Here is a 27,458-nt window from a genome sequence, read left to right as displayed (position 1 = left end):
TTATACATACCTCATGATAACAAAACAAAAATCTAGTGCAGAGACACAAAACATAAAAAAAGAGAAAACTAAGAAAAACATCATAGAAAACCACCAAACTAAAACAGCAGACAGAAATGCAAGGAAAAAGAAACAATGGAACTATAGAACAACCAGAAGAGAAAAGATAAAATGTCAATACCAAGTCCTCATATATCAATAATCACACTAAATGGGGACTTTCCTGGTGGTCCAGTGGTTAAGACTCCACGTTTCCACTTCAGGGGGCATGGGTTTGATCCCAGGTTGGGGAACTAAGATCACACATGCTGCAGGGTGTGGCCAAAAAAAAAAAAATCACAGTAAATGTAAATGGATTGAATTCACCAATCAAAAGACACAGAGTGGCTGGATGGATTAAAAAATAAGACCCAACTATATGCTGCCTCCAGGAGACACATCTCAGTTCTAAAGATAAATATTAAGTGCAAAGTAAAGGGCTGTAAAATGATACTCTAAGCAAATGGCAGCCAAAAGAAAGCAGGTGTAGCCATACTCATATCAGACAAAACAGACTTCAAACCAAAAAAGTTAATAAGAGGCAAGGATGGACATTATATACTAATGATAAAGGGTACAACCCATCAAGAAGATATAACATTTATTAATATATATGCACCTAACAAAATAGCACCAAAATATATATAAAGCGTTATTAACAGACCTAAAGGGAGAAACTGACAGCAACAGAATAAGAACTTTAACACCCCCTGTACATCAACAGACAGATCATCTAGACAGAAAGAGAAGAAGGAAAAGTCGGTCTTAAATGAAACACTAGACCAAAGAGACTTAATAACAGATGTATGTATACAGAATATTCCATTCAAAATCTGCAGAATACACATACTTAAGTGCACACAGAATGTTCTCAAGGATAAACCATATGCTGGGACACAAAACAAGTCTCAATAAGTTTAAGAAAACTGAAATCATATCAAGCATCTTTTCTGACCACAATGGTATGAAACTAGAAATCAATTATAAGAAGAAAGCTGGAGAAATCACAAACATGTGGAAACTAAACAACATGCTACTGAATAACTAATGCATCAATGAAAAAAATTAAAGGAGAAATTTTAGAAGTACCTGAAGAGAAATGAAAATGAAAATATGACATACTGAAAATCTAAGGGAAACACACTGCAAAATCAGTACTAACAGGACAGTTTATAGAAATACAGGTCTACCTCAAGAAACACCACAAATAATGTAACCATACACCTAAAGTAACTAGAAAAAGGAGAAAAAACAAAGCCCAAAGTCAGCAGAAGGAAGGAAAACATAAAAATCAGAGTGGAAATAAATGAAATAGAGACTAAAAAGAAAACAGAAAAGATAGAAAGATCAATGAAACTAAGAGTTGGTTCTCTGAAAAGATAAACAAAGTTGACAAACCTTTAGCTAGACTCACAACAAAAAAAAAGACAACTCAGATAAATAAAATCAGAAATGAAAGAGGAGAAGTTACAATGGATACCAAAGAAACATGAAGGATTATAAGTGACTATTATGAATGGCTGTATGCCAGTAAATTGGACAACTTAGAAGAAATGGATAAATTCTTAGAATCATACCACTTTCCAAGACTGAATCAGTAAGAAATAGAAAATCTGAATAGACCTATCACTAGTAAAGAGATGAAACATTAACCAAAAACCTCCCCCAAAACAAAAGTCCAGGACCAGATGGCTTCACTGGTGAATTCTACCAAACATTCGAAGATTTAATACCTATCTTTCTCAACCTCTTTCAAAAAACTGAAGAGGAGGGGATGCTTCCTAACTTATTTTGCAAAACCAGCATTACCAAAACCAGACAAGGACACCACAAGAGGAGAAAATTACAACCCAATATCTCTGATGAACATAGATGCAAACATCCCTAACAAAATATTAGTAAACCAAATACAACAATACATTAAAAGGATTATACGCCATAATCAAATGGGATTTATTGCAGGGATGCAAGGATGATTCATCCACAAATCAATGTGACACACCATATTAACAAAATGAATAAAAACCATATGATCACCTCAAAAGACTCAGAAAAACATTTGACAAGATTCAAAATCCATTTATGATAAAAACTTTCAATAAAATGAGTACAGAAGGAATGTACCTCTACATAGTAAAGGCCATATGTAACAAACCCACAGCTATCATCATATTCAACAGTGACAAATTGAAAGCTATCCCTTTAAGATCAGGAACAAGACAAGGATGCCCACTCTCATCACTCTTATTCAACATAATATTGGAAGTCCTAGCCAGAGTAATTAGGCAAGAAAAAGAAATAAAAGGCAAGAAAGAAGTAAAACTGTCACTATTTGTGGATGACATAATTTTATATATAGAAAACCCTAAAGACTCCATCAAAAACTATTAGAAATAATAAACAAATACAGTAAAACAGCAGGGTAAAAAAATCAATATGCAAAAATCTGTTGTGTTTCTATACACTAACAAACTAGCAGAAAAAGAAATTAAGAAAACAATCCTATTTATAATTGCAACAAAAATAATAAAATACCTAGGAATAAGTTTAACCAAGGAGATGAAAGACCTGTATACTAAAAACTGTAAGACATTATTGAAATAAATTGAAGAAAACACAAAGAAATGTAAAAATATCCCATGCTCATGGATTGGAAGAATTAACATTGTTAAAATACACATTACCTAAAGCAATTTACAGATTCAGTGCAATTCCTATCATACAACTCAATAAAAACAAAACAAACAACCTGATTAAAAAATGGACAGAGGATCTAAACAGACATTTTTCCATTTAAGACATGGCCAACAGGCACAGGAAAAGATGTTCAATCATCAGAGAGATGGAAATTAAAACCACAATGAGATATCACCTCACACATTAGAATGGCTATTATCATAAAAACAAGAAAAGACAAGATGTTGGAGAGGATGTGGAGAAAAGGGAACCCTCATATATTGTTGGTGGAAATGTAAATTAGAGCAGCCACTATGAAAAACAGTATGGATGGACTTCCCTGGTGGTGCAGTGGTTAAGAATCTGCCTGCCAATGCTGGTCTGGGAAGATCCCACATGCCGCGGAGCAACTAAGCCCATGTGCCACAACTACTGAGCCTGCACTCTAGAGCCTGCGAGCCACAACTACTGAGCTCGTGAGCCACAACTACTGAGCCCGCGTGCCACGACTACTGAAGCCCATGCACTTAGAGCCTGTGCTTCACAACAAGAGAAGCCACCGCAATGAGAAGCCCATGCACCGCAATGAAGAGTAGCCCCTGCTCGCCACAACTAGAAAAAGCCCGTGCAGCAATGAACACCCAACACAGCCAAAAGTAAATAAATAAATAAATTTATTTATTTTTAAAAAAGAAAAGAAAAGAAAAACAGTATGGAGAAAACTACCATATGATCCAGCTATTCCACTTCTGGGTATTTATCCAAAGAATAAGAAAACATTAATTCAAAAAGATATATGCATCCCAATGTTCACTGCAGCATTATTAACAATAGCCAAGATATGGAAACAACCTAAGTGCCCACCAATGACTGAGTGGATAAAGATATGGTGTATATATATACAAGAATACTAGTCAGCCATTAAAAAAAAAAAGACAAAATCTTACTACTTGTGACAACATGCATAGACCTTGAGGTCTATGTGCTAAGTGCCATGTGCTAAGTGAAATAAGTCAGATGGAAAAAGACAAATATGACAAATACCATATGATTTCACTCATATGTGGAATATAAAAAAAAAGTAAATGAACAACAAAAAAATAACAAAAACAAACACATAGAAACTGAGAACAGACTGGTAGACACAGAGGTGAAGGGGGGTGGGAGGTAGGCGAAATGGGTAAAAGGGATCAATTGTATGATGATGGATGGAAACTAGATGTGGTGAGAAGCACCCTGCAGTGTATACAGAAGTTGAATTATAATGTACACATGAAACTTATATGTTACAAACCTATGTTAACTCAATTAAAAAAAAAGGTTGGACAAAATTAAAGAAAAGAAGTATTAGATAACTCTTTCAAGGAGTTGCTGCAAAGAGGAGTAAAGAAATAAAAAGGTAGCTGGAGTTATCATTTTAAAGTCAAATCTGATTATGTCAGTCTCCTGCTTACGATCCTGTTTTTTGCATTGACTCACAATCAGGACATTTTCAGGGAGTTAGGGAAGATGGTAAACAACCCAGAGATTCTGTCTATGCATCTAATATTATAAGAACGTCAGATTTTACACTGAGGGCAGTAGTGCCCCTTCTACATTGCAATGGGTCACCAGACTAGAAGTAGAGAAATAAATTGGGAGACTTTGTAGAAACTCAAGCTATAACCTACTGGATAGTAGCAGTGGGAGAGAAAAGGAAACAAAATTAGGAAATACTAAGAAGGCAGAAGCAGCCAGAAGAAATGTGGGGAATGAGAGAATAGGAGAATGACTCCAAAAGTTTCTGCTTAAGAAACTGGGTAAAACAGCTGCATTCACTAATACAAAGGAGGAAATGATTTGAAGGAAAGGACCTTTATATAAAGATGGTGAGAGAAACCAAAGGGGTGGATGAATGAAGCAGAGAAAAGGACCAAGGACATAATCTTGGGAATATCAAGATTTAAGGAAGAAGGAAAGGAATAGGAATCAAAAGAAATAGAAGTGTGTTTTATACTGGAAGTTAAGGAAAGAAAGTATTTTAAGAAAAGGGAATGCCAAATGCTGTAGAAGGATTAAGATATGGACTATAAATATCCATTTGATATAGCAACAAAGATGGCTAGCGAATTTCAGTATGGCCAAAAGCCATACTGCATTAGACTGAAAAATTCATAAAAGATAAATATTATAGAAACAAGCCTCTCAAAAATCTTGGCTGGTAAGGGGAATGAAATCAGAAAAGCAGTTACCTACATAAATAAATCACCCTAAAGGATAATCTAAAAACTGGTGGTGTAGAAGAGATCTGTCTAATTGTTTACCAAATCATTTCTCTTTTTCTCATGTACATACAACGAAACAACAGGCAGACCTTGTTTGGTGTGCTTTGCATTATTGTGCTTTACAGATAAACTGTGTTTTTTACAAGTTGAAGGTTTGTGGCAACCCTGCATCAAGCAAGTCTATCGGCACCATTTTTCCAACAGCATTATTTTAAAATTAAGGTATGGTTTTCTTAGACACAATGCTATCGCACACTTAATAGACTACATATAGTATAAACATAACTTTTATGTACACAGGGAAACCAAATGATTCATGTGACTTGCTTTATTGCACTGGTCTGCAACCAAACTCACGATATCTCTGAGATATGCCTTTGTTTACTGTAGCTAACTTTGCAGTTAAGTGCAGCCATCACTGAGTTTTGGCCAATGGAATGAGGACAGAAGTGATGTATGCCATCATTTTATGTCTGGCCAATAAAACATTCCTGCAGGGTTTTTTTCTCCACTTTCCATCTGCTGGCTGAATGGAAAGGACTCTAAGGACTAGAGGAAGCAAAGCTACAAGATGAAAGCACAAGAGCCCGCATGACTGCATGGAGCAACTACCACTCCCTTCACCCCATCCAGACCCCCAAGGCAACACAAATTGGACTATGATGTGAGTGAGAAATAACTTTTACTGTGTTAAGTCACTGAAATTCTTAAGACATTTGTTACAACAGGCTGCTCCAACTAATGCAGATGGCCAGTATAAATAGGTGTGTGACTTGGTAACCAATCAGACATAGTTTAGACTTCAGTTGCTGAAGAATACATTATAGAATGGCTATATCTGCAATACTGAGATGGAGTTCTAGTCAAGTATCAATATTATAAAAGGATATGCCTACAGGAGAAGGAAAATATGTAAACTGGAAAAGGGACACTCAATGAATTAAGAATTTGTCAGTGAGTCTTTACTCAGTAGCTAACTAGCAGCTGGCTGTTTGGTAGGCATGTACTGAATATCCTGATAAAGGAAAGTGATACATCAGGTTATGTTACTTTTGTGACTTATTAAAATTATCCATCAATCTAACTCCCCTTGTTCTGATTCAATGCTCATCAAGCAAATTCTATTTTGGAACTGTAGACTTTACTACAGGAGGGGAATAAGTTGGCCAGTAGACTTGGAGTATCTAGTTTCCTTGATAGTTATATTTCCTATCACAATTGAAATCAATGTCTTGTGAGCATGATTAGTACAGCTCACTTGCATTGAGCCTAACTACTCAGAGACAGTAAAAGGAAAAGCAGAGTTGATTTGGAAATTAAGTGGCAGATCATTGTGGTATGACCATTATAGGTAATATGAACCTGCAACGTCCAACCTGAATGGTTAGCTGTTCTTAATGGATGATTTTCTTAGTTGTTGTATTATAACCTTGGACCAACACTTAACAAATTATTTGTCATTTGGAAACATCAATCTATAAATCTAAAAACTGACTAAACCATATCTAAGTACTTTGGAAATAATTCCCTTTAACAATTTTTACTTTACTTATGAGCAATCTTGGAACCCAAGAAGCTTAAAGTGATTGGATTACACAGCAAGAAAGAATCTAAAGCCCCTCATTAACTCAGTGAAGTAGGGTCAAAAAAAAAAAAAAAAAGACTCTAATAGTAATTTCTAAGAATTCTAATAGAACTTGCAGAAACAGTCAAATAGTGGTTGTTTTTTGATATAACTGCAGAATAGGTGCCATCATATAAAATGCAACAACGTACAGTAAAAGATAAAAATAGAATGCCAACAATTAACAAAAATGGGTAAAATTAAATCATGTTTTCAGGACAAAGCATTAACATAAGAATAAACTGTTAGCTTTACTGGAGCAAAAACAAATAGCAAACTTAAAAGTCCTTTAAACAAACAATACTCCCAACAAAATAAAACTATTTGTCTTAATATACCAAACTAACTTTTGAATTCTGTTTAACATTACCATTTATCATCCAAACCTATTACAAATAATGAAACCAAGTTTCAAAATGCAAATGATTACTAATTAGCATTCTTTTAATACTATAGGTACACAATCCCTTATTTGCACTTGAGAAAGCCCCCAAATTTTGAAAACAGAATTTTTTCATAAGCCATTTGGTAGCAAAAACTGGCTGAACTGACATGGCATGAAGCCATTCATTCTATTTATCCCACATAGTGAATTACTGAGCTTTACTTGGTTGGTAAACTGCATATATATATAACGATATGCACACTTAAAATAGAGATTTTCTGACAAAAGCAAAAAGGTATAAATTATATTAGTGCAGGATTCTCCTTACAAATTAACTCTTTTCCTCTTCACTCCATTCAGTCAAGATACAACATAGGCAAGTAATCTGAAAATTTAGCTTCAGTAAGGTAGGTACTTACACATTTCGGCAAGATATGGGCTTGAGAAAACCAATTTCGTTTCCAGTAAAATGTGTTTCATTGCCACCAGAATCCTTACAAGTTATGTTAGGTGCTGGAAAACATGGAACTAAAGGCAGAAAAAAGCAAAAATCCATTATTTTTTTTCTTGTGGAAAAGTATGTAATTATGTTTTTTCCTAAGGCTAGCAATACACACAAGAAAATATAATGTTAAAACAAACCACCTCCAATATAACATGATATACTTTAATTTAGATAGGAAAAGCTACATTTTATATACATATATATATATATATACACACACACACACACTCATGTACAAGATAAGATACAGATAAAAAAATAAAAACAAAAAAAGATACAGATAATATGATAGAGTAGTCTGAACACAAAAGCATAACAAGTGCCACACTGAGTTAGATGCATGACCCATCAAGTTCAATCTCCTGCCTCTGACAAAGGTAACAAGGGAAGAATTGCACATTACTATGCTTTACTTTATCTCTAGGATAAAGAATACTTCTCGAATTTTTGTTGGTATCTCATTAGGTAATTCATTAAATGTAACATAGTCTGATTTTATATTTTCAGTTTATAAAGTTCTTATAGATGATGGCTACAATAAACTGATTCCTCTTTATTCTAAATAAATTACTTTCATTTATTCTGAATGTATAGAATTTGTTTTTTGTTTCTCTATTCCTTCTAGGATTTGATGTAGTGTATTATCTCAGCATTTAGTAATTTTGATCTTTATTCATACCCCAAATGATATGATAATACGAGGCAGTAACACTTATAGAGCTTACCATGTGCTAGGCAGGCACTGTCCTGAAGTCTTTATGGCACATCATGTAAAGAGCTAGAACTCTGAGGACTTCCCTGGTGGCGCAGTGGTTAAGAATCCGCCTGCCAATGCAGGGGACACGGGTTCAACCCCTGGTCCGGGAAGATCCCACATGCCGCAGAGCAACTAAGCCCACGCGCCACAACTGCTGAGCCTGTGCTCTAGAGCCCGCGAGCCACAGCTGCTGGGCCCGCGTGCCACAACTACCATAGCCCGTGTGCTGAGAGTCCATGCCCCGCAACAAGAGAAGCCACCGCAATGAGAAGACCATGTATTGCAACGAAGAGTAGCCCCCGCTCACCGCAACTGAGAAAGCCCACGCGCAGCAACAAAGACCCGACGCAGACAAAAATAAACAAATTTATTTAAAAAAGAAAGAGCTAGAACTTTGGAATGAGAATGACCTATCTGTGCATTGCCTGTTTCAGAACCTTGGATTCCTTGTAGATAAAAATAGCACTAAGATCATAATAAGACTATTGTGGGGATTAAATGTGATACAAAATACCTAGTGTAAGGCCAGCATTTAGTAGGCATTCAATAAATGTTAGTGCCTTTTCCTCCTTCATTGTTTCTGACTAAAAGGTACTAATGTTTTTAGGCTAGTTTCAGTAAATGTTTATCTCTATGTTTAGCAACAATAATTACAGTGGGGTTTTTTTTGAGAAAATGAAAACAGAACTTGGTCTAATAGTCTAAAACAAACAAACAAAAAAACCCCCACAGACTCCAGAGTTTTATTATGAGAGAAAAATGGTATTTATTTTCTGTCTATAATTATCTTAAGATTTTCAAGAAATCACTGTCCTTTTTTTATGCCAGAGTAGCACACTGAGAGAATGAGGCCAGGAAAAAAACTCTATAATGACTTTGCACCCTTCTGTGTGTTATTGATAGTTCAAACTATACCGTCCCATAAACTTTATTTATTTAATGTATTTACATTTCCAACACAAGGAGGTGCTTATGCTAAAAGGCATAGATAGGTTCAATACAACTGAGAACCATTTAAACAAGAAAAAAAGTAATAAGATTAAGGGAAGAGGGAGAGTGAAGAAATAATTATACTGGGAAACAACTAAGGGAAGACAGTATAACCGACCACCAATGTAGCTCAGAGGTTCCTGGTAGTTAAGGCAAAAAGCTTTACAGAGCTACTGTGATATAACTGAAAGAAAGCATACCAATTCACCTCTAAACCACTGTGGGAATTTGGTTTGGTTCATGACACAAGGGTAAGAGAATGTAATAGAGAAGGTCCTCAACTAGAACTTTATTAGAATAGAGAAAAGTTTTCCACATAGCCATTTCTCACACTGACTCCAGATATAAGCAAGAGCTTATAATGTTAAGATCTACAGAGATGGAGAAAAAGTTAACACATGATTTATATGTAGTTGTTTTGCCATCTGCCTTGATATAGAGATAAAACTTACTGACTTTTGTGAATGAATTATTATCATGTCCCTTAAGTTATATCTCTCAATCTGCCATCTTAGGTCATGCTTTTGACTGGAGCTATATAGTAGACAACTCAAAACCGAGATTAACATACGTCTGAAATGCTAATATATATTCTATGTTACCAATTGAAAGGAGATCAGTATGCTCTATTTCTATGATGAGGGAATGATGGAAAGTAATTTTGCTTTCCAGGGGATATTTGGCAACGTCTGGAAACATTTTTGGTTGTCACTACTGGGAAGCTGCTACTGGCATCTAGTGGGTAGAGGCCAGGGATGCTCCTAAACATCCTACAATGCATAAGACAGCCTTCTCACAATAAAGAATTATCTAGTCCCAAACATTAATAGTACTAAGGTTGAAAAACTGCTGTAGATCAGTGGTCTTCAAAAAATGTGGCTCACACGCTCCCTAAAATAACTTTTTAAAACCATATACTCCCTCACACATTTTTAACTTGACTTCTAAAATTTTTCACCATGGGTTTAAATTGTTGGGAAAAATATTATTTCCAGCATACTGTAAATACTGCCCTTAGTATTGAAATATTATAGCATTCTTTAAAATGGAATCTAAATACCACAGCAATTTGATAGCCACTATGATCCAACCAAGAATGTGAAAGGGCTCTTCTTTAAAATTCAGAAATTTTACATCAACTGTAGGAAAAAATACACATATAAAAACTGAGGATCTGGAAATTGATTATTTTAAAGACACATTGTGGGCTGAATTGTACCCTTCCAAAAAGATATGTTGAAGTCCTAACCCTCAGTACCTCAGAATGTTACCTTGCTTAGAAATAGTCTTTGCAAATTTAACCAAGTTAAGACGAGGTCATTAGGGTGGGCCCTAATGCAATAAGACTGGTATCCTTAAAAAAGGGAAAACTGAACATACACAGGGAGAAGATGATGTGAAGACATACAGGCAGAATGCAATGTGAAGACAGAAGCAGAGATTAGACTAATGTGGGGCATTCCCTGGTGGTCCAGTGGTTAGGACTCGAGGCTTTCACTGCCGAGCGCCCAGGTTCAATCACTGGTCGGGAACTAAGATCTCACAAGCTATGCAGCATGGCCAAAAAAAAAAAAAAAAAAGAGAGAGAGAAACTAGGACTGATTAGGTTACAATCCGAGGACTGCCAAGGATTGCCAGCCACCCCTAGCAGCTCAAAAGAGGAAACAAAAAATTCTACCCAGAGTTTGAGAGGGAACATGGCCTTGCCAACACCTTGATTTCAGACTTCTAGCCTCCAGAGACAGTAAACATCTACTGTTTTAGGCCATCCAGTTTGTAACACTATTACTAACAGCCCTAGAAAACTTATTCATCTATATCTGTTTACCTCTTGGAAAGCTTTGTCCACCCCCAGGAGTACATGTACTCCAGTTAAGGCATCAGGCATGTAAATAAGTCAAAGCAATGTCTGGTTTAAAAAATTAAAGTTTTTTGCCTTGGTGAGGACCACTCCACCTCCACAAAGAAGTGACCTGCAGGAAGATCTATAGATAGACGCAAGTTTTTCTTCAAATAACACCTTTAATTTTTTTTCAAATCCTCAAAGTAGTAAGTTCTAGATTGGAAAACTGTGCAATAAAACAGAATTCTATTACTAAATTTTGGGTAATTTTCCTCTAAATGTATTACTACCTTGTACTTGTTCAGTTTGAAGCTGTCACTTTCCTGCCTTATAGCCTTGTTAGATCTTCCTGCAGACTATCTAAAATTAGATCTTAAAGAGATAGTTGCAATACAAAACACTATGATTCCCATTGGGGTTATTGTCCAATATACCTTGCCTAACAGAAATATAATATTTTTTGAGATTACAGGTTCCTGTACAAAATTTGGAAGATCAAACATTTATAGGTGAGTTGTAAAAATGCTTTATAAAAATATTAAAAACTAAGAAATCATACCTATTTTTTGGTTGGATACTATTAATTGTTCAAACTCCTATATTTTGACAATTTTAGCTTTCAATGCTATTGTATCATTTCTAATATAAGAAATGATTTGTATTCAATATGAGCTGCTTTGTATTTAATAAGACAGATAAAGGAGAGAAAAATGCCCAAGGATCTAGGCTTAGAACCTCAGGAAAGATACAAATAGTGGAAGTACCAGAGTGAAGGGGAAACCACATTGCTACAATAATTCTGGAGAAGTTTGACAGAAGTATGAGCTAATTATTTCAAGGGATGAAAATTACGTACTTTAATGAGGATGGATGAGCTGTCGCTCCCAGTATAGCGAGATAACGTGAGAAAATATTAAAGAGCAACATTGAGACTGATCTGATTTGTTTCAACTGATAGAAAACTCCAAAAAGCAATACTTTAGAATGGGACAAATCTGTGCTTAAGTCCAAACTCTGTCACTTAACTAGTATGTTCTTCTGGGCAAGTTACAAAACCTCATTGAACCTTGTTTTGTAATCTGTGAAATGGGATAAGACCCTTGTAATGCTATTATACACATATTAAAAGCATATGGTATGTAAAGCATGATGCTTGGCTAGAGAAAGTGTTCAACTTCCTTACTCTAGGAAATTAGAGAACTTCAACACTGAGAAGACTAAGAGAATGAACCTGACGTGAGGAATGAATATAACACGTGAGTGGCTGTAAATTTAATAGATTTTGTGAAATGAAATTAATCTATTCAATAGATGCCTACAACCCTAGAATTTATTCATTTTTACATATTTTATAATGACTTCATTTGACACTTATTTTATTTTTTTTAAAGGAGTCCTTCCTTCCTTCCCGGCTGCGTTGGGTCTTCGTTGCTGTGTGTGGGCTTTCTCTAGTTGCGGCGAGTAAGGGCTGCTCTTTGTTGTGGTGAGTGGGCTCTAGGTGGGCGCGGGCTTCAGTAATTGTGGCATGTGGGCTTAGTAGTTGTGGCTTGCAGGCTCTAGAGCACAGGCTCAGTAGTTGTGGCACACGGACTTAGCTGCTCCGCGGCATGTGGGATCTTCCCGAACCAGGACTTGAACCCGTGTCCCCTGCATTGGCAGGCGGACTCTTAACCACTGCGCCACCAGGGAAGCCCGACCCTTATTTATTTAAAAAACTATTAAGTAGGCAGAACTAGTAATATGCTCTTTTCTTTTCTTCCTTTTGCAAACAGAAAAACTGAGGTGCCAAGAAATTAAATGAGCTCACCGAAGTGTCATAAATAGGTAATATTCTACAAGTCCTAGACTAACTCATCACTTTTAATCAGTACTCTTTTCATTACACCATGATAATGCCATGCTTACACTGATAGCAGGAACAAACAAAAATAAATCAATATGATGAGATTAAGGAAGCCAGTTACCAATAAATGTTAACTAGTTGACAAAATTAAGCAACATGCCAGAAGCTTGAAAACTATTCCATTTGCAGTTTTCTTGCAAAATGTTTGGCTCTGGCTAATGTCTAGGATTTAGATGGCATCAATTTAAGCATGGTACACTGTTATTTCTCAATTATAAAAAGCAGCACTGTTTTTTAAATACAAAAAAGCTAAACTAGAAATAAAATAATCAATGAAGTTTCATCACAGTAAAATGGACTGACCTAGAGAGGAGGTGGTTTGGGACCCTACTCCAGTTAACATCATGCCTCTGCACTCTGATCTGATCTGTCATATAAGAGGGTCAGACTCTTTTATTTATGATTTCTGTAACAGGTTATACTGCATAATCACCGGATAATTAAATGTGTCAATCTAGAATTTGGGTGAAAGCAAAAGATAAAGCTGGTAAGAGCCAACCCTATCTTCATATTTCTACTGTTAAAAGACACCTCTCCTCTGGAAGTGCTGGAGTTGGAAAATCATCATTTTGCAACTATCAGAGTAAAGAATGATTCGGAGGACTTCCTTGGCGGTCCAGTGGTTAAAACTCCGTGCTTCCACTGCAGGGGGCATGGGTTCAACTCCTGGTCAGGGAACTAAGATCCTGCATGCCTTGCGGCACAGCCAAAAAAAAAAAAAAATGATTTGGGCTAGAATCATCATGGATGCTAGTCTAGGGGAAAGTCTAGGGGAAATTTTTGATGAGGGATAGGATATTTGCATAGTCTAAATGAGTCTCCCCAAAGACTGTTTATTAGTTGCAAAGGAAAAAATATTTAACTGAAAAGACTGAGTGATCAACACTTAACATCATCAATGAGAGGCAGATGGATATCACGTCCCTCAGCTGTGAGATGCAGAGGACACGCCATCATTTATGTAATTTTCCATCCTGGGATGCAGAACCTAAATCTAGTTGTAAGGAAATATCAGACAATCCCAAATGAGGAATATTCTATTAAAATAAAGGGGACTGTAGTCTTCAAACTTGTCAGTATCATGAAAGACAAAGCTGTGGAAATATTCCAAGTTAAGGAAAACTAAAGGCAAAACCTGATCTTGGGATCCTGTACTGGGGGAAAATGCTATAAAGGCTTTATTTGGGTTATTTGACAAAATCAGAATGTGGATGGTAAAGTATGTGCATTAACACTGAATTTACTCAAGTTTTACAACTGAACTGTGGTTATGTCAAGAGAATATCTCTATTCTTAGAAAACACACACAAACATATTTAGGGACAAAACATATATACACAAATTCAGAGAGAGACAGAGAGCATGCATGAGTGCACAATGATAAAGCCAGAAGGATAATGTTTAACAATGGGTGAATCTGGGGAGAGGGTGTATGGGTGTTCTTTGTACTATTCTTGCAATTTTTCTGTAAGCTTGAAATTATCTCCAAATAAAAAGTTTAAAAATAACACACCCTTTGCATAACTAATTTATGCTATTAGAAGTTAGGATAATAATTATCATTAAGGCAGGGTAGTGGCTATAAGAGAGCATGGGGCAGAGTCCTAGCATGTTGATAAGGTTGTCTCTTAATCTGGAAGCATTCACAGGTGTGTTCAGTTTGTGAAAGTTTATTTGAGTTATATTTAAGTGTACTCTTCTGTACATATACTTCAATAACATCTAAATGAAAAAGACCTTCTGCCAAAGGACCAGAGCAAAATTTCTGGAAATGGAGTTTAAATACTTTTGTATTTCACTACTCAGAGAATTAAAAACACTTGCTTATGTATGTCTTTATGTATATATATGTTCTAGACAGAACACTCCTTGAGGGCAGAGATTGTCTTCTTTTATGTATCATCTATACCATTTAGCAGAAGCCTGCCATATAATAACTTCTCAATAAATAAATTTCTCAATAATAAATAGTTTATAATACAAATGTTCACTGTTAGCTGTTTTGATCCATTTACTTATTTTAATTTAATTATTAAACTATTACAAATAATTTCTGAATAAATAAAGATGCGTGTTAACTGGTTGGGCTAACTGGTAACCATTTTAAGACCACACAGTTTATTGTCATAGTTGAATCTCCTTTGCCTTTGGTCCCAATTCTTACTCTCTACCTCCAAACTCCCCTCTCCGTAAAACACTCCACCCACTCATTCCTTATTAAAAAGTATAGTTTAAGAAAATTAAACTTAGTTTGAGGATTCTGCAATAGTCCTTCATATACTCAAAAAAACAGAAGAAAAATTTTGGCTCGAGAAACGAGAGAGATCACACTTTTCACAACTCTAATATATTCCTACGTCAGGACCAAAAAGCATGTTTCAAGGGTTATTTTGATGTCCTCTCTGATCAGCACTCAGAAGTGACTCACCACAGCCACTCCACTCGTCTTGCGTGTTTTAAAAAGGACAATTAAAAGAAGCATCCTGTGGACAGACATAGCCTCATGAGGGATGGGCTGGTAGAACCTATCCCAGATCTTGGCTGAACACTTCTGGGTCATGCATAAATTATAATCCACATGCAGAAGCCCTGTAACTCATATTTGTCTCCGAAACTTTATTTTCTTTTTAAAGTCATAATAATAATCTAAAGTCATTTATTTATTAATTTATAACATTTTATGTGTGTTTCCAGATTGTTAGGCACTTATGGTTTATTCTCTCCAAATGAATAACCATACCATTCCTGTACATAGAAAGCCTTCCTTTTATTTTTCTGCAGCTCTCCACTTACATCATCTATGATAACTTACCTGACAGGTCACAACGTGACCATAACACCTCCAAGTCCTTTTATACTTCCTAGCAGTCTGATCATTTGATTTTGTAGTTGTTTATAAACTTATTTAGCAATAATTACTTAAGTGGATTCAAACTTATTTTACAAAAGAGACACCTAACTGGAGGGCAGAGCTCTTTTTGGTCAGAAACTATTCTTTTTAGTTGTATAATTTCCTTCAAAATCCTCATACGTACAAAGAATTCTGCAGACTAGAAAAGGCTTTTTTGAGATGGCTGGCTGCCTGATTCCTAGTTTAAAGTGACCTCAGTCACAATAGTATTCACAGATTTCCAACATATTTCATATACGTGGTTGAATATCTGAAAGCTCATTGTTCTTTATGTATGTTAACACTATTCTCTGTATTCTGAGAGCACAATATAAAAGACTGAACTGTAACACAGGCAAATCAGAATATACTTATAAAGCAATTTAAAAAGGAGGGGATTCCGTGCAAAGTTCCTTTAAGTCTAACACATCTTAATTAAATAAATGTACATATATTGAGCAATATTTACTATAAAAATCATATATATAACCTATTACTGTTTATATGATAAAATTTCATTACTCCAGAATAGTAGCAAAACGTCTGTTATAAAAGTTTAACACAATTTACTTTCAAATATCTCTGCTGAATAGAATGGGGCTAACAGTGTGTCAAAATATAAAGGAATAAAAAAGAGAAGGGACATCTTTTAAAAATATATACAAATTCATAATCAAGAGGTCAGTTATTTGACTATAAGATAATTTTGAAAAACTGAAAGTTTTTTGCAGTTAAAAAAAATCCCTTTAATCTGATTTCCAAAATGAATCTGTTTAGTAGCTTTCATTTATAAAGAAAACATCAATTATTGCCTTATTTCCTGTCTAAAGAATAAAACAATCAGTATATATTCAATAGGTGTTCTTTTCTCAAAATAATACTAGGTATTGACCATCATTATGTACCATGTCAAATAAGAATGCCAAATCCAAATAGCTCCAACTTACATCTATCTGCCTCCTTTCCAACATATAACCCTTTAGAAGGCTAAACAACTTATTAATTTTTATCTAGCATTACGTATTTTTTGGAATAACAGAAGCTCCCCCAAATCATTAGGTTGAGGGTGTTATCCATTACCAAAACATCTAAGAAAAAACTAATGCACACTTCAAATCCTTACCGTATTTTTTTCACACTTAGGATGTACCTAAATATATTTTACAAGTGCATGATATGGGTGATAAAGCTCCTCACCGTACCTTATTGGACTAAAAGTCTCATTTCAAGTTCTCTTTGAGTAATTAAAAGTCTAAAGAAGCATCTTTGTAAAACATAACTTGATAAATAAAGGGCAACAAGAAAGCTATATAAATTATTCTAAAGGTTTTTTAAAAAAATGAATGAAAATAAAAAACTCAGTTTATATAATTAATAGAATAAGATTATTTTTTAAATTAAATATTAACAACCCCTAGCCAGTTCTCCAATATTAAGTTGTTCTGAAAACTGAATAATAATAATGTTGTAAATCAAGAAAAAACACATTTATTAATTACTGTTAGCGATCACACATTCATCTATGAAATAATGTTTTAAAAATTATTTAAAATGTTTCTGCAAGTCTTACCATGAGCTGTGTAGTTTGTACAGTTAACTGGTTCTTGTGTAGCATCATTTATTTTTGGATCTTTACAAATATATGTAGAAAAGTTAAGGAAATATGAACTACATTCCAATATAAAACATTATCATCTTGTCTTTAACATGTCATCTTATATATTTATGATTATATTCACATGTGAAAAGAGGCTGTTAGTTTGTCCAAGTCAACAAGCACAGGTATACTTCTAGTGTCACTAAATAATACCTGAATATTAACTTATTACAGGAAAATTGTATTAAAAACTCTAGCAGAGGGTGCTATGCTTATGGAACATCAGTCAGGGTTTAAGCACAAAGCACACACAAAAAAAAGAAAATAAAAATCTTTACCAAATTATACACGAGAACTTCAAGTTAAAAAAATCAGTTTCCAGATATCTGACTGAAATTATTTACAGGCCCCAAGTATTACCATATACATAATTTCATGTAACACAAATAATCCTGTGATGTAGATACTATTATCCCCACATTACTGAAGCAAACTGATGCTCAAGGTTTGAGTGATTTATCCAAAGTGGTATGAGTGATAGGTAGTAAAATCAGATTTCCTGATTCCAAGCCGAGGGTGCTTTCCATCAGACTGTGAGGAAGATGGTTGTTTTAGGCGGGTCTACATGGTCTCCCCAACAGGATTTTAAGCTTTTGTAAATGGATATAATAATTATCTTCTCATAGATGTTCACAACACTTGGGGTCGGGGTTCTGTTTCCTAAAAATTTTATTGACACTAATATGAGATAAGTAAGGTACTCACAGGATGTCTCTGGAGACAGAGTCTGACACCTCTTTAGGGTTTCTGAATCACTACTGGACATCTCATCTTTATGCGAGGAAAAACATTTTCCAGTTAACATCATCTTGTATGCTCAGGTACTTCTAAGTTTCAAATAGCACAGCTCTTCATACTGCTCAATTATTTTATTAGAAATAATCACCCCGACATTTTTGCCAAGAAAGGGGCTCAACTTACTAGGTCAGTGATTCTCAAACTCCTAGCATAATGGTAATCAGCAAATTAGAGCTATTCTGTAAAAATTTAATAATGGCGGCCTCTCCTCAACTCTTAAAAATACTATCGAATTTTCTTAATTTTAAGATTTCTTCTCATAGAATCTTTTTTATATCTCTGGCTTCTATTAATTTTTCTGTTCTACAACTTGTATAAAACTGTCTAATTTTGTACAAAATTACCTATTTTAATTTGAATATAACTCCCATTTCATATCCTCCTCCACTTATCAGAGCTGCTGCAATGAACAGATCTACTTAACTCCTCCAGCCTGTTTTCTCATCAGTAAACAAACAGCTAACACATATAGCCCCTACTATGTGCCAGGCATTGTTCTAAGTGACTTACCTGTACTAATTTATCACAACAGACCTTTAAGTTGGTAGCACTGTTATCTATATTTTTACTCATGATAAAACACAGTTCAAATAATTTGTCCACTGTTACAAAGTGGAGCAGGAATTTGCCCCCTTGCAGTCTGGGATCTCATGTAGGTCGAGACAGTATAAGGTAATAAATGTAAAGTTAACAATAAATGGGCAACATACATTGGCTATATCGTTATTAATTACTGTACTTGTTTTCCCCGAAGTCGGCAAATTTCCAGGGTAGGGTCCATCAACCTTTTAACTTAATTCCAATGCTTACAAACATGGCCTAACTTCAGTATCAATGTGTTTGAACAAATAAACCCACCGGTTAAAAAAATGAATTTTTAAAAAAGAAAGGGGGATCACAAGAGGAAGCATCAACGATCAGTAAAATCCCAAGGAAATCACACAGGATAGCCTCTGTCCGTCCCAGCCCCACATCTCTCTTCACCGCCTGGGGTCCCTCGGTCATTAAAGGACACAGGTCACCTTTCCTTTCAGTAAAACCTTAGCCCGTGTTGAGAGCCGCGACCCACTCTCGACCCCGAATCTACCTCGCCCCATGGGGGGGGGGGCTCCTCACAGAGGATATTGTCCCACTCTGAGGTCCTCGCACTTAAGTGACTCTTCGCCACCGCCGGCGGCAGCTCCCCAAGGTCCCGTGGTTACTGACACGACCCACAGTACAGCCAGGAGCCGAGCAGCAGCAGTCTCAGAAGCAACCGACCCGGAGGGCCGACAAGCCGCCATGCTGGGGACCGGCGCATCCCCCATAACTTCCGGTTCCGCCTTCGCCTAGGCGAAGCTGGGAGTCTGGCGGCGGCGGGAGTGAGGCTCTTAAAGGGACCGTGCATCAGTTGGAGGCAGGTCATCTCTCTAGGCCTGCGGAATCACCTGGGAGAGCTTCGATTGGTCTTTGAGAATCAGAAGGAGGCAGCTCGCTTGGAGAATCAGCTGACCTACGTCCACGGCTTCCTCCCAAGCTAATCCTGCTGTGGCTTTTCCATCAGCAGAAGTGCCAGCGGCGCCCGGCAATTCGATAAACCCTTTATAAACATTATCTGTTAGTCTGGTAGGATTTGGGTTTACAGATAACGAACCAGACTCAAAGACGCTAAAAAACATGTTGGCCTCAGTTACTGAGTTGGAATAAAATTGATGTTTGCCCGATTTCAGAAACTGTGCTCTTACTATGATATGATGGCCTCCTTGTTGTCTTAGAGAAGAACTTTTTGGAAGGCTGGTACAAATTGATCTTGAGGACTGCATCACAAAAATAAGCATTACACCTTTTTTCTTCTAATTTTTTTCTTTTAAAAAATTATATATATATTTTTTTTAATTTATTCATTTTTACACCTTTATTTTTAACAGTGAACATTTAGGTGAAGGAAAGGGCCTAAAACAAGAGGAGACCAAAGAGTTTACGACTAAACTAAGTGAAAGGTTGGAGGGTTTTTCCTCCATCTCTTATTTCTAAATTTCTATGGATTCTAAAGTAATGGGGGTATCTTTTATACGGAACAAAATGTGTACTATTTTTTAGTGAAATTTTAGTTGTTTTTCTCTAACGTAAAAATATTTGAGTTTGAGTGGTGCCTCTTCATCCACAGTAGGACTAATTTTGAACAATTGTGCTGTGCAGTGGTTCTCAAACTTTAGGGAGCATCAGTACCACCTGGAGTATTGAAACTCAGATGGTTGAGCCTCAGGTTCTGGTTCTGAAGATCTAGGATAGGGCAGGATAATTTTCGTTTCTAATGAATTGCCAAGTGATGCTGATATTGCTGGTCCAGAGACCACACTTTGACAACCCTGAGATAATGTATTACAAGATGTATCATTTTTGAATGAGAAGGCATGAAACTATTTGCAATAATATCTTAGTATTGTAACTACATTTAAAATTTTTCTTAAACCAATTTTGCAACATTAGTATGCTATTTTAAAATTAAAACATTTATGCTTAAAGACTTAAGTGATAAGAAATTTGAAATTTACTAGTTCAATTGTTAAACTTCCCGTTTTAATTGGACTTGCACCTTCTCTCCTTTTTCCCCTTTTTCCTCCCTCCCTTCTTCCCTCTCCCGCCCTCCTTTCCTTCCTTCCTCCCTCCTTTCCTTCCTTTTCTTTTCTCTCTCTTTCCCTCCTTCCCTTCCATAAAGATATTTATCAAGCATTTGCTTTGTACCCAACATAAGATGAGACCCTACAGCCTCAAAAAATAAAGAGGCAAGAACCCAGTAGTTAAACACTTTGTGTTTGCTGGGGGAAAAGACAAACTGTTAAAATACTGCTTGGTAATTGTCACAATAGAAGCATGTATTAGTTGCTGTAGTAGGACAAGGGTTTTGATAAGATAATCCCCCAAACAGTATTTGGAACACAATATTTTGTCACTGACATCAAAATAATTCAAAATCCAGGCCAAACTGGAGGAACAGAGTTGGTTCTTCATAGGATGCATGACCGCCTAAAAATGTACAACCTAGAAAATTAACCATTAACTTTGAGTTTTAAAAATTACCAATAATGTGTATAACATACAGCTCAACACCATCCTTCATCCTCATCCTGAGATGAAATTTAGGAAAGGGGTTGGGGCCAAGGATTAGGTAAACTCCAGGGATAAGGATTGGAATATCTGTTACACGTAGTATCTGGTGATAAAAGATAGTGACTTTGCATTTTGACTACCATTTTGGCACTTTCAAAAAGTTCTGGTTTGATTTTCAAAATACAATCTAAAGAAAATCAGAAGGTGAAAGGAAGCAACTTTCTAGTTTGAGTTTATTGAAATTATGACAAAATTAGGTATTTTCCTGCTGACTGCAGGAATATTGTTGATATTTGTGTCATTTTTCATATAGATTTTGAACAATTAACTATTTGAAAATGCTTGCGCTTTGCTGATTAATCGCACTACAAAATCTGTTTTTATGGTTCTACTGATTATCTTTGTTCTCTCCTACAATGTATAAACTGAAAAGAACAAGAGTCTTCCTGTGAAAGTAAAGAAATACAAAATATTTGACTCTTGAAGTGATTCACGTTCACTTTCTCTTCTTACTGCCCCTTAATCTATTTTCTCATGGCTCAGTAACATATATTACTTTATATCTTTGCAATTATAGTCTCTGATAACAAGATACTACATTGTCTAATTTTAGTAAGAACGTTAAATCTCAATCTTAGGCATGTTTTCAATGCAAAGTTTCTTTGTCTCATAAAAATTCTATAGGATTCTATGCAAATTCTATAGAAAGTAAAGGATATGAATAGCACAGCCCAGTACGGAAATTGCTATGTAGAAACATTAGAAAGAGGTTTGCCAGTGAAGCCTGAAGCAAAGCTTCCTCTGGGATTCAAAGGCTCTGAACATTGGATCTTTTCATTCCTAAAATTCTAGTATACACCTAATTACATTAATAGATAGTTTTGTCCTGAGCAATCTGATCCGTGTTTCCATGATTAGAACAGAATCATTAAGAGATAAAAGATGGTTACTCTCCCCAAATTTCTTTTTTATTTGAGATGGGCATTTTTTTTCCTCTGGTGGTAAATTCATAGTATCAGGTCCTGGTAAATCTTTATTATAGTCCTCTGCACATTGGGAATTTTTCTACATCCATGCTGTCTCTCAGGTATTTCTGTGTCCTCTCTTTGGTGCACCAGTCTAACTGCCATCCAATTCAATTGACTCATCACTTAATAAGGCCTACTCTATGCCAAGTATATTTCATCGTGAATGTCAAATGTAGGATCTAAAACTGACTTTATCAGAGTCCTACTTCTTAAAAAAACAAAACAGAATAAATTGGCTTTTCTAAGTTTCAACACCAACATCCATTTTATCAGTTTCAGAGCTTAGAATCATCTTTGCACTTCAGTTTTCTCCTTGTTCTTCTTTATCCCTTTTTCTAATCACTAAGCAACTGATATTTTTAAGTGCTCACTTTTAAAATCCTATATTTTCACCCTATTTCAGGTATATGTCATTTCCTAGGTACCTTGCTATAGCAACTTCTTACTTCCTCTTTCTGATTCTAGGCCTTCTCCCCAACTTTGTCAATCTATTTTTCACACTGCTTCCAGATTAATCTTTCATTTAGGAAAACATAAAACCTGTATCATATCCAAAATTTTATTCAAAATCCTATAAGCTCCTTGTATTTTACCCAAAGGAGTTTGTCCAGATAAAACCTGCACACATGGTCATAACAGCTTTATTCATAATTGACCAGACTGGGAAGCATAAGATGTCTTCTAGTAGGTGAACAGATAAGTAATCTGTGGTACATCCAGAAAATGGAATATTTTTCAGTGCTAAAAGAATTGAGCTCTTAAACCGTGAGAAGACATGGCGGAAGCTTAAATGCATCTTACTAAAAAGCCAATCTGAAAAAGCTACATACTGTATGATTCCAACTATCTGACCTTCTGGAAAAGATGAAAATATGGAGTTAACAAAACATAAGTGGTTGCCAGGAGTTGGGGAGGGAGGGCAGCAGCAGGGGGATGCATAGGCAGAGCACAGAGGGTTTTTAGGGCAGTGAAAGTATTCTGCATGATACTATAATGGTGAATACATGTCATTATACATTTATCCAAACCCATAGAATGTACAACACCAAGAGTGAACCATAATGTAAACCATGGACTTTGGGTGATTATGTGTCAATATAGGTTCATTAGTTGTAAGACATGTACCACTCTGGTGGGGGCTGTTGGTAAAGAGGGGGGCTATGAATATGTGGGAGAAGGGGGTACATAGGAAACCTGTAACTTCTGTTCAGTATAGACCCTAAAACTGCTCTAAAGAAATCAAGCATTTTTAAAAATAAACACCAATCATTAAATGTTTTTTTAAAAAGCAAAAAATAAAAATCCTATTCAGAAATTTTCAGTGGCTCTTTAATTTCTTAGAGATAAAGGATAAAGTCTTATAACCTAAAGTTCTCCGTAGTATTTTCAGGTCCTCCACCATCTGCTCTGGCCTCACTTTATTTAGGACTACTCTTGGCTTTCTCTTTGCTGTCACAAGTATCTGTCATGTTCATGCCCATCTATGTGCTGCTTCATTTATTCAGTACTTTCTATGTGCCAGGTGTATGCAATACATGTAATTTCTTCATTTAACCTTAAAAACTACCATATGAAGTATTGTAAGTACTGGCACTGAAATTTCACTAATGGGAGTTAGAAGGTTTAAATAACTTGTCAAAGTTGCATATTTTAAGAAATGGTGGAATTAGAATTCAAGCTCAGACCTTCTGACTTCAGAGATGTGTTCTTAAAAACTGTGTTCATCTTCATCATTCTGTGAATAAAATACTCTTGAGGGTTCTCAGAGGTTGAGAAAACAAAAAACCAAAAAAACTCTGTGCCAGAAAATGTTTACCACAGAGTATGTGCCTTAAAAAATGTACTGAATAAGTCAAACATTTTTTAAAATTCCAGGTAAGAGCCAGAGGAAAGCAGAAATTAAAATAACCATACTAAAATATGGAGAAAATGGGATTAAATGTGGTGGAGAGGGATGTTTTCTGGGAATGATCATTGAGGCCCTGGGGGAAGGGTAGGGCTCATAGGACATTCCAAGCATGGAAAAGGGGATGAGTAACCAACGGAAAAGTCATGGTGTCGTCATTTCAAGGGCATAGAGTAGACCAGACCATTTGGCCAGCATCAGATCTTGGAGAGTGAAATGGAAGAGTAGGTTGAAGAGGCAGCAAGGAGAGAGTTTAGAGGGCCTTGGACACTAAGAAAAGGAGTTTGAACTTTGTTTCACAGTCAATTAAAAGTCACATTGTTCTTGTTGTTATTATTTTTACCCAAGCCACTTAGCCTGTGGGATCTTAGTTCCCCAACCAGGGATCAAACTAGGCCACTGCAGTGAAAGCGCCACTGGACCACCAGGGAATTCCCCAAAGTCACATTATTTTTTGAGAAAGGGGGAATATGTTCATGACCATCATCAAATGTTAGAGTAAGAAGAGACCTTACTCTATGTTTGCAAGGTGATGCTTTCAGATAATTGGTCTCCACCTGTATGCTGCCCCTCCCCCACCCCAATTTAGGAAGCATTTCCTTCTCCATTTTACCTTAAGCAAATCCCAAACACCTGTTAGACTTGTTTAAATCCTAAGAGATGCTTTCAGCAAGCGTAATAGATCTCTTTATTTTCTGAAAGTTCTGGCTTCATTATACATATTTGGTAATTTAAGTTGTTGTATAAGTTTATTTCCTTCAATAGTTTGTTCATTCTTAAGAGGTAGAGTCCATGCTGAAATTTTGTATCCTGTGTATCCTTTTACCAGGCCTAACAAGTGATAATTTCTTAAAAACAAGCAAACAAAAAAACAACTAACGATAACACTAAGAGGTGTCAAGTGCATGATCTTACAACAGATGTCCTTACATTGCCCCTGTCTGTACATACCATCTTCCTTGAGGACAGGTAACCCTCATGTTTAACATTTTACAAAGTCAATCACGGTGCTTAACAAATACTATATTTAATGAACACAAACCTGAAGATTGATTCTGTTTACCGTTAATGTGTGGACTGTATTAGACAAAATAAAACGCCTATCATCAAAATCCTATTTAGTTACAGTAGAGCTGTTGTAGGTTCTACACAATCTTTCTCAAAGTCAAGTTATGATATCAAGAACAAAAATGTTAAAACATATACGGAAGTCAACACTGGACTTATAGTCAGAAGATCCCATCTGGGTCCCAAATTTTGGGCAAATTACTTAACCCTTAGGTGCGCAGTTTCTTCATCATTTTTTTCACAGGGCAAATGAGGTAATGTATATAAGCTAGCGCCCGGCATATCGCAGGCAAATACTGCTAGATTGGTTTCTTTCCTTTCCTCAACTAAATGAGCAAAAAATAACCCCCAGTTATACTTAGAATTTAATGTGGGGTCAGCGGATGAAGACGACACAAGGAGGGATGACAGAACGGGAAAGGTAAGGGACAAAGACAGACCAAGCAGATTTGACGAAATCCTTTTATCAATATCCTCCTTCAATTTCCATGATTTCAGGTCTCCTCTCAGCCCAGCCATCCTACACCTGTCCAGCCGGATCTCCCCACCACTTGGCTTTTCTTCTGCCTAATTGGCCCTCAGATCCCACCTTTTTCTGCCTCTTTAACCTTCCCTCGCCCAGTAGAACTTTACCTGCAGAAAGTGGAGAAGCCCACCGCGCCCGCGCCCGCCCCCCCTCGAGTCGGCCTCCCGCGGCCCCAGGCTCCCCCGCCCGCCCCTCCCGTGCCACCTCGGCGCCCCGCCCCGGCGGAGAGGGTAGGAGGGAGGGGAGGGCCTGCCAGGTGAGGCGCGGTCTTCCTGGGCCTCTCACTTCCGCCCAGGTGAGGGAGGGCTGACGCCGAGTCCGCCCGCCCGCTCCGGGCTCTCACCGGCGCCGCAGCCGGACCAGGTAAAGCAGGGGGCCGGGAGTGCGGGCGTGCGCTGCGCGGAGGGGACCCCTCGCCCCGCGTCCAGAGCCTCCGCCGCTGCCCCGGCGCGCTCTCCGCCCGCCCTCCGAGAGGAGTGGGCACGGGAGACCCAGGACGCCGCCGGGCGCTCGGCCGGGCCCGCGGAGGGTGCGGGGCGCTGTTCGTCTGCTTCGGGCCCGGTGACCCCACCGTGGTCCCCGCCCCTCGGTGCAGGGCTTGCCGGAGGCCGCGGGCCACGGAGCCGCCCCTCTTCGGCAGGCCCTGGCGGCACTCAAATCTCGGCCCGGGTCTGTACCAGGAGTGGCCGGGATCAAACTTTGCACCCAAGTGGGTGCCTGTTCTTCGCCCCCAGAGCTGGGCGGAGTCTTTCCCCAACTGGTGACGGTGAAAGGAGTGACCAGGTGGTGGCCTGTTCGGGGTCCCGGAGGAGGGGGTACTCAGATCCCAGTTGAGGGGCCACTTGGCCCCAACCCCATCTGGGAGCCTGGTGGTCACGTAGACGAGTTCCCAGGCCGACAATCAGGCCTGGGCTCTGCTAGCCTCACTTTATAGATGGGGACGACCAGGCGGAGAGTGCTCTGGCTCCAGGCTTTGGGGAAATCGCTGGATTCCTGCTTTATGTCACGCTCAGGAAAGCATTTTCAAATCCTTTCCCCCCACCCCCTCCAAAGCGCCTCAGCCCTCCTGGGACACCTAGAAGGCCGAATTAATCTCCCCCTGGAGTGTTCTCTTGGCAGTCTGACATTATCTCCAGATGGCTCTTATCACTTTGGATTCGAATTAGTTGTTTACTGGTTTGCGCGATTGAGAGGGTGGCCTTTAAAGGACCTTATTTCCCTAGGTTGCTTCTCAACTGCATTGAGAGTCTGGCCATGGGTAGGTGTGCAATAAACAAGTGTTTCTTAAAAGAACGAAGAAGCCTTCTGGAGACCTAGAAGAAAAATCTGTTACTCCGCGTATGGTAATACTACTAGGCCGTCTAAGCTCCTATTGGTTGCCAGTTCATTTGCGCATAACTTTTTAAAAGTAAAGCTAGGGAGGAATGGAGGTAAAAACTCAAATTGGTTTTTGAGTTTGCCCTTTGCTAATTGAGGTCCTATTAACGGTCACATAAGGTGAGCTTGGTA

General features: G+C 37.3%; 2 protein-coding genes across 8 annotated transcripts in view; one reads left to right on the top strand and one right to left on the bottom strand.

Moving 5' to 3' along the window:
- Positions 1-19,648, bottom strand: part of TM2D1 (TM2 domain containing 1) — a 150,420-nt gene extending 130,772 nt beyond the window's left edge. For all 7 annotated transcript variants that reach the window (XR_011377284.1, XR_009565180.1, XM_060304943.1 and 4 more), the window contains exons 1-3: positions 19,457-19,648; positions 17,447-17,520; positions 7,408-7,516 (exon numbers count right to left, since the gene is read on the bottom strand). Coding sequence is in view for 5 of the 7 variants with exons in the window: in XM_060304943.1 (XP_060160926.1) it covers positions 7,408-7,516; positions 17,447-17,520; positions 19,457-19,638 (365 nt within the window). In the remaining 2 variants the exon portion in view is untranslated. The remainder of the gene's footprint in view (positions 1-7,407; positions 7,517-17,446; positions 17,521-19,456) is intronic.
- A 6,576-nt stretch (positions 19,649-26,224) lies between these two features.
- Positions 26,225-27,458, top strand: part of PATJ (PATJ crumbs cell polarity complex component) — a 359,191-nt gene continuing 357,957 nt past the window's right edge. Inside the window, exon 1 of the mRNA XM_030870355.3 lies at positions 26,225-26,312. The gene's annotated coding sequence lies outside the window, so the exon portion shown is untranslated. The remainder of the gene's footprint in view (positions 26,313-27,458) is intronic.

Source organism: Globicephala melas, chromosome 1 (assembly GCF_963455315.2).
Source record: "Globicephala melas chromosome 1, mGloMel1.2, whole genome shotgun sequence".
Lineage (NCBI taxonomy): Eukaryota > Metazoa > Chordata > Mammalia > Artiodactyla > Delphinidae > Globicephala > Globicephala melas.
The sequence above is the reverse complement of the archived record's forward strand: the minus strand, read 5'-3'. Positions and strand labels throughout refer to the sequence as shown.